This window comes from Falco biarmicus, chromosome 10, assembly GCF_023638135.1.
Source record: "Falco biarmicus isolate bFalBia1 chromosome 10, bFalBia1.pri, whole genome shotgun sequence".
Lineage (NCBI taxonomy): Eukaryota > Metazoa > Chordata > Aves > Falconiformes > Falconidae > Falco > Falco biarmicus.
The window spans coordinates 1,238,884-1,247,269 of NC_079297.1; the positions used below are offsets into that span (position 1 = coordinate 1,238,884).

Genomic DNA, 8,386 nt, shown 5'->3' on the forward strand with positions numbered 1-8,386 from the left:
TCCCAGTGCTCTTCTCCAGGCTTGTCCCATCCGTAGCTGACTACTGTTCAGAGGCATAGCCAAGTCTCTTGGTAACCGATGACACAATTCTTTCTTTGGACTTCCAATATTTTATGTATCATCATGACATTGTAGTACAGCCTTTTATTATTATACCACACTTTCCCATGTTAGTAGGAACTTTATGATGTTTGGTTTGCTCTGGCCCAAGACAAGAGCAATTTTTAATTATAGCATCTTGGAATTTTCTGTCATTCTTTCCTTTCAAAAAGCACAGAGCTGTTAAGTTCCTTCCTAAAATTATCTTTTCATGCTTTTAAAAATCAGTCCCCAAAAAGGTATGATGCAGAGGTCTAAGTTCTCACAGAAATAGAATGTTAATTAGTTTCAATTAGCAAAAGCAATGTGACAGAAAATGGCTTAATATATGGAGTTAACTCAATCCTGTAAGTACTTTCTGGAAATCAGTTCACCTGGGAAAGGACAATGAAATAAATTCCTGATAGATCACTAAAATAAAGATTTCCACGTGAAGCTCAAACTTCAAGTTTGCAGCAGTGAACAGATTCTGACTTTTGGCATCACGTATTCAGTGGAGCCTCCTTGGAGCCACGTTGGGGTGACCAACTGTAGATGGTATATTTTAGAGTGCACCCTGGGAGTTCTGGGCTCAGTGGGAAAGCCTGGCATTTTCTGCTCAGCTCAGCCCTTGCCCTTATTCCACAGCATCCTCTGACAGATCAAGCAGGTGATCTGAGCTTTCCGTGAGAAGGACCCCGCTGCTGCCTTGCTGCAGCACTGGGTGGGACTTCAGCTGAGCAGTAGTGCTGCATCCAAATGGCAAACATCTACAGGTAGCAATATGATCACAAGGTGTGTGCTTCAGGGAGCACATCAGGTGTTGCCGTGTGCCTGTGCCCAAGCATTAAAGAAAAGTATAGACAGCATCTGGTATGCTGGAAGGGGCCTATGCACTGTGGCTCCAGGGTCTACTTGTACATGGAACATGCAAATACGTTGACCTGGATAGGACCTTCTATCCTCAGGGAAAGGCAACTTTTCAACACTGTGAAATGTTCCTTCAGGCCCCCAGAGTGATCCCATCCTCTAGCCCACTCTGGATTGTCCAGAGGAGTCACTGAAATTGTCTGTTTGAGAAGGTGGCACAGCTCATACAGGCATAATCTTAGGATCTGGAGAGCAGGAGGCAATGCATTTCCAAGGAGCAGGGACAAGGGTAGCCTTCCATTTTCAAATCCTTACATACACTGTGTGAGGAGCTGCCTTCACAGAAGGGACCAGAAAGGACAAGTGGGCTGTATGAACCAAGCCACTCGAGTGGTACACACAAACTTAGCTGGTGGTGAGAAGTAACAGGCCTCGAACACCTCTTCCACTGTGTCCTATAGCTGATCTAAAGCCTGTACCAGAGTGAGGGTTTCCATCTACATAGTGAAGATACCAGTTGCGTTTGAGCTTAGCCAGCTGGAATGACTCCACAGTAGTGTAGGGCCGTAAGACACCTGAGGCTATGGGTCTTATTCAAGGCCAATGTTTCACTCTGGGGGCCACTGTACTATGTTCCAAGCACCTAGATGGAGAGCTGCTCCAGAGAGCCTCCTTTAAAGACAAATAACAGTTTGCACACCTTGCTTTGCTTGGTTTTGCTCTTTTTTTTCTTTTTTCTCTAGGCCACCCAGCCCATTAAGATATATTAACCTCAGACATGTAAATATCATTTGAACATATGATTGATTGTTAATCTGATTTACTAAGAGACAAGGCCCATTAACCACATTGTCTTACTTCCTGCTTTTTCATGTCCATCTCCTAAATCATTTGTAAATCTGTTTGCAAATCTCAGCCAAGTTTCATAGAGCAACAGAGCTCTTAAAGATAATTAAATTCTTACAAGTGTTGTGAAAACTGGAGCTGGATAGATTAACATTGGGAACTCAATATTTAGCTGCTTCTGTGGCCTACTGGCAAGCTAATCAATACCCCATAGCGCAGAACCAGACACAGCACACCACCTCCTGCCCAGCAGGAAGGTGGGCAATATGAGAAGGATAAAAGGATGGCATGGTGGGGAGGGCCATGGAGACAGCGTGGAGTGACGGCTGGGGGGTGGTTTCATCAGAAGTAAGTCAGCAAAAAGCTGGTTTATTTTGATAGGGAATATTGAAACTACAACTGACATCAGAGGAAGGGCCATTAGGTCAGAATCAGGAGAGTGGGTTTTTGGATCTACTTGATTTGTGACATCTGTGAAATCAGTAAATTCTTCTATCCTTCAGTTCCTCCATCAGAACAAGGTAAAGCATTCAGAGCTCCTCATGCAGAAAGGGCTGCAGGTTATTTATGAAAGTAGTTTGGTAGTCAGGGTGGGAAATGCTACAGCACGCACAAATTGAGCTAAAAAGTTTTGTATCTTTTCCTTTTCTTCTTGCCCTCAGAAATGAGGGAGGAGGACTGGGCTTATTGTCAGTGCAAGATGAGAGAAGGGTCCCATTAATCCCTGTTCAATCCAACCCAGTGCCTCATTTCCCAAAGGCTCATTTTGAACAACAGTTCATTTTTTGCAGCTTATGAAAGACAATGTTTGCTCCACACTCTCTTTGCGGCTGAAAGCTGCAGGATAGCCTTGACATGTAAGTAACAGGGGTTTCTAACTACCAGCCTTCTTGTGGCTGTGCAGTAGGTGGCTCTTGAGAATTTTGCATCTAATTTTAAAACAAAGGCTGTCGTTGAACAGTCTCTGGAGGAAAGACAGGGGTTTCAGGGTGCCCCCAGCTCCCCAGGTGGCTCTGGCCAGGAGAGGCTGGCTGCCTGCAGGGTGCACTGCTGCCCTGCGCTGTGCCACCCCCGCCCCCCCCGCAGGGCATCCCCACCGCCAGAAGCTTCTTCTCCAACTGGGCTTACATGGATTTTTTAAAGCATAGCAATAAATACGCCAAAATACACTGACTGTGGGCACGGCCATGTTGTGTTTGTGAAAAATTAAACTTCATCCTTGTTAAGCGCCTGCGTTACCAGCTCAGCCCTTCAGTCACTGGAGGACAAAGTGAAGCCACTGTTACAGTTCTCTGGAAAAAGAGCTAAATGAATTACACTTAGCTGTTTTAATGTGTCCAGTGGACTGTATGACAGGTCTCAGTTGTTGATCTTGCAGTTTGTCCCGTTTAAACATGAAGTTCATCGAAGGCTAAGGTAGAGGTCGTATTGCCACTTGAAAAGGCATCTTCTGGAGTTTTGAGCCTGTGGAGCTGTTTCACATGAGGCAGAGTATGACTCATGCTAATGAAAAGGGTAAAGAAGATTTTTTTAAAGAAATATATCGCAGTTAAATTAGTTTAGACAGCATGACATCAGAGAGTAATTAAATAGGTTTGTTGGAATTCCGTTTCCAATTCCTGAGTTCAGGTTTGTAAAAGATTTCTGAGCACCTGCAGGTCTCTGTGTGTGAAATATTTTCACTGGAAAGGATTCAAAACTTTAAAAAAACCTTTTAACACAGAGGCAGCATTACGCCATTCTTCCTTCTTGGAAAAAAAACCCCTTGGATTTAAACAGGACTCCTTCAAGTTTTCAGTCAGTTTTACAGAAGAAAACGAGGTGGTAAACTTTCTCTTTTCAAGAACAAGTTCTTTACAGCTGCTAACTGAAGTCAGGGGAGATCATATCTGAGTACATGAGCATTTCCACTATGGGACTGGATACAAGTACTGAACAACGAGATTTGCAATGTTTTAATCTCAAACAAAAAACAATTTTTCTGACTTTCGTTTTTAATTTCTTTCATGTTTTCTTCTGCCAAACTGGAGGAACCTTTTCTGATTTTTTCTTTAGTGGCATTCAGAGGAAGACCAGAGGATGAAAATCCTGCATTTTCTCACTTTACTGCTTTGGCATTTGACTTGGCTGTCTCTGGATCTAGTTCCTGGAGCGCTGAGTAATTCTGAAGCAGGCCAGAGTAATCCAGGATCTAAACTAGGTTTTTTAAAAGCAGAAGGAAAAGAGAGGAATCCCTCAGCACGGGCAGGTACACTGAGGACTGCAAGCCATGGATATAGTACTGGGACCTCAAAGGCTAGGACTAAAAGCAGTGCTGGTCAGGCTGGAGCTCTGCTGCCCAAGAACGATGAATCAAAGAAGGTTCTCTCAAGAACAGCAGCCACGGAGGGCAAGGTAGGACATCTCCCCAGCAGACCTTCTGGAGTAAGGACAGTGACTCCAAAGGTTCAAAATCTTAGCAGCAAGGTGGCTTTGAAAAAAACTGGCACAAGCAGTACTGACACTGATTCTTTCAAAACCAAAAAGACTAAAGAGCCTGTAACCCCGAGGGAAACTAAGGAAACTTTCAGACATCCCCCTATAACGCCACATGAATACATGCTCTCTTTGTACAGGACTCTCTCAGATGCAGAAAGAAAAGGTGTTAATGGAAGTGTAAAACTGGAGGCTGGGCTTGCCAATACAATAACCAGCTTTATAGACAAAGGACAAGGTAAGAAAGCAGCTCGTGTGTGTGGGTGTGGGTGTGTGGGTGTGGGTGTGTGTGGACAGAGAGAGATGTCTGAGTGTCTTTATACATGTAGAGAGTATGAGAAAATAATAATACTTTGTTAAAGTCAAATAGCTCTTTTTAATGTAAATTAAATCATATGACACTGCTGCAGATTTTGTCCTCCTGCCTTATCTTGGAAAATTCATTTACAGGCAGAACAAGATGGTTGTGTGGCAGCCAAACAAAACATTTAGGAAATATTTTAGATGCATATTGTTGAAAATCAATCAGTCTTTGCATGCTTAGGTATTTAAAAACCTTTTAAATGTCTTCTTTTCTTTCTGTAACTAGCTCCTGGAAACTGCTAACATTAGCTTTTATTGTACAGTGTATCTAAAAAACACATGATATGCTAAGAACAGGGCTATTCCATGAAAAAAACCACAAGTTTCAGTATCAAAGGGTCAGCCTGGTTTGTTCAGGGTAGAATCATGAGGAACTACACTATGGACCCAGGAGTCATCATACCATAGGGTGGGTGTATCTGTACTAGCTCAAAGCTCATGCTTTCGGGTACTTCCAACCTTCTGTCCACACAGAAGCCCACAGCTAAGCACAGACTAACAAGAGCAGTAACTTCTGGGACTCCAGAACTTGCAGCTCAACATCCTCGTTCCAAAGTTTTTTGAAAATTTGGAATAGAGTCTGCTTTCATACAAGAAGTAACCAGGCTTCCAAAGAATGATGTTCACCTTACCACTCCGGTTGGAGAGCCCCATGTTGCTGCCAGTGACGTTACTAACAGTTTTGTCATGTACTTAAGGAAGCAACATGTGTGACAGCTGATAAAGTAATGGTGATGGAAGACTCAGCCAGGACTGGATTTGTTTGCCATTTAATTCTGAATAGCTTGGCTTCTGGGAAGAGATGATATGCTGCTCACAAGTGCTGCATTCAGGTTCTCAGCTTACCACTGGCAGGCATTGTTAATGTGATGTCACTAAAATGTTGGCTCAACCATATTCCTTGTTAGTGCTGCTCATGAGCTTAACCAAGAAAATGTAACGTCAGGTTAAAGGGAGGTATGTTTTTCTGCCCAATTTGAAAAAGTTGTGAATCATGTGGAGTTAAGTTAATAAGGCAATTATCCTTGTGTCTGGCAGTTCCTGGGGGATGTTGGTTTTAAAGGACTAATTCACTATTGTATTGTCTAAGGGTAAATTTGCTCATGTTTGGAACCAGCATGAGGCCTGGGCACCACTGAAGCTCTGTTTCAATGATTTAACTACAATATAAGTGGTGAATAGGCCCTGTGAGTGCTCAGCACTGAAAAAGAACTATTTTTCAATTGGTTAATTGTGACTTTGAAGTTAGAAAATGCCCGCCAGCCAAAGAAATGAGATTTCTACAAGGCAAACTCAGAAACTCTTTTCCCTGTTGAGTCACTGAGTTTTTCTGGGTCCCTGCACAGAGCTGATCCCTTTGACAAAAATTGCTCTTTCTGTTTGGTGGGTTAATTAAGGAATCTTCTAGACTTATGAGAAAACTTCAGGAAAACCATTAAGAACTGAATAACTGATACTAATCTGTGCTTGATATACATTTAAAAATGTGTGTGCTTTTTTTAGATGAGAGAGCGGCAACTATAAGAAAACAGAAATATATTTTTGACATCAGTGCATTAGAAAAAGATGGTTTGCTGGGAGCAGAGCTTCGAATATTGAGGAAAAAACCTTCTGATACGTGGAAGTCTCATTCTTCTGGAAAAACTTCCCAAGTGAAATTATTTAGTTGCTCTACAAACAGACAAGCAGCAACACTCCTGGACTCTCGTACTGTCAGTATCACAGATACACCAAAGTGGGAAGTGTTTGACATCTGGAAACTTTTCAGGAACTTTAAAAACTTGGTTAACTTGTGTTTTGAACTGGAAACTTTTGACAGGGGGAGAGCTGTTGATCTCAGGAGTGTGGGATTTAATAGAACAGGAAGACAGGTCAATGAAAAGGCTCTCTTCTTGGTATTTGGGAGGACAAAAAAAAGAGACTTATTCTTCAATGAAATCAAAGCTAGGTCTGGCCAAGATGACAAAACTGTTTATGAGTACTTATTCAATCAGAGGCGGAAGAGAAGAGCTCCTCTAGCAACACGGCAAGGGAAGAGGCCCACTAAGAATCTGAAGGCGAGGTGTAGCAGAAAAGCCCTCCATGTGAATTTTAAGGATATGGGCTGGGATGACTGGATAATAGCCCCTCTAGAGTATGAAGCATATCACTGCGAAGGGCTTTGTGAATTCCCCCTACGATCCCATCTGGAGCCCACCAATCACGCAGTTATCCAAACATTAATGAACTCAATGGACCCAGAATCGACACCCCCAACTTGCTGTGTCCCAACCAGACTGAGTCCTATTAGCATTCTTTTCATTGACTCTGCAAACAACGTGGTCTACAAGCAGTATGAGGACATGGTGGTGGAGTCATGTGGTTGTAGGTAGCAGAACAGTTGCTCACGTGAATATGTTATGAAAGGCAATATGACATATTGAACATAACCTGTCCTCAAACAAGGTTAACTATATTTCTTACCTCCAGGGTAAGTGTGTTTACAAGGATGTAGCAATAAATCCAGAGCTCCTATAGGTATCTCCACCATGGTCATATTTCAGTATAGCATTTGGGTGCTGTCATGCAGCCTGATATAAGGCCTTGTGCTGGCGACATGAGACTGCCTGTAACTGAGGTCCATGATAGACAAGATTATACCTCCACACCTCTAGATTGTCTTCTTTTAGCCTCACGGCAGTGGGTAAAGGTGCTGTCGGTGAGCTGTGGATATGACCTGTTTGATCCTTCGAACAATGTTCTTAAGACTGAATTTATGTCTGAGTCCCCTGTGCTTTGACCATTAAGAAATGTAAGGAAAGAATCCTGATGTCTGGAAGAGAACATTGCGTTCTGCTGTGTTCCCATCTTGGTGTAAATAGTTACACTGATATGATTTCTTTCTGATTAGCTCTTGAAACTATGCATATATAAAAAAGGAGTCATTAAATATAATATGTTGATTTAGTTTTAAGTTTTATGTGGAGATAGGTGATACAGGAGGTATTTGCTTCCATGTATGTTTTCCTCCAAGCTACATATCTTTCTTAAGTATCCACCTTTCCATTATTATGTAGCAAGATATATTACTCTGTATAAGGTCCAAGTTGTTCTCAAATGCTCATAGTAAAAGTGTTCAGTTATGGCATAAGATGTAATAAATTATTGACACAGTTCTACATTGTGTCTAGTTGTCCAGCTCTGCATAATTATAATGCTATTAGAAATTGTTTTTAATGTTTTTGTCTAATAAATACAAGCGAAAGGGACTTTTCAGTGCAGCAGAATGCCAGTGGTATGCAAAACACGTCCATGTATTTTGCTTGCCTCTAACTCTACTGCCACAGAGAGAAACTGGAAAGACTGGAAGAAAGATCTGAAAGTATGGCATGGTTTGATCTGGTGGGGAATGACACTATCACTTGATGTATCTAGGGCAAGAATGAGTTATGCAGATGACTGCAAAAGAGCTCTGGTATCCTTTCATTCCACCCTCCAAGGGCTGTGTGTTTGCATATCCCCTTCATCTGTTCCAGACATGGATCATAAATTTATTGTAGGATTATTCTGTGTATATTTCCACCTACAAAACTAGGTACCAGATGTTCAACTGTAGACGAATCAGAAAGGCCATAAGAACCACCAGAAATTGAAGTAGTTTATCAGTAGTATAAAATATTAATATTAAGGTTTGATATTGTTTCCTCACAGTTTAAACCATCAAGTCCCATGTTTTCCTGGATCTGAACTCTCCTCTGCACAGCATCACTGGTGT

The 8,386-nt window shown here is 42.0% G+C and overlaps 1 protein-coding gene across 1 annotated transcript; it reads left to right on the forward strand.

Annotated features, from left to right (window-relative positions):
- The first annotated feature begins 3,653 nt into the window (after positions 1–3,653).
- On the forward strand, positions 3,654–7,879 carry GDF5 (growth differentiation factor 5). Its single transcript, XM_056354353.1, has 2 exons — positions 3,654–4,507; positions 6,136–7,879. Exons 1-2 carry the CDS (start codon positions 3,874–3,876, stop codon positions 7,002–7,004), a joined length of 1,503 nt encoding a protein of 500 aa, XP_056210328.1. The 5' UTR covers positions 3,654–3,873; the 3' UTR covers positions 7,005–7,879.
- Positions 7,880–8,386: the final 507 nt, after the last annotated feature.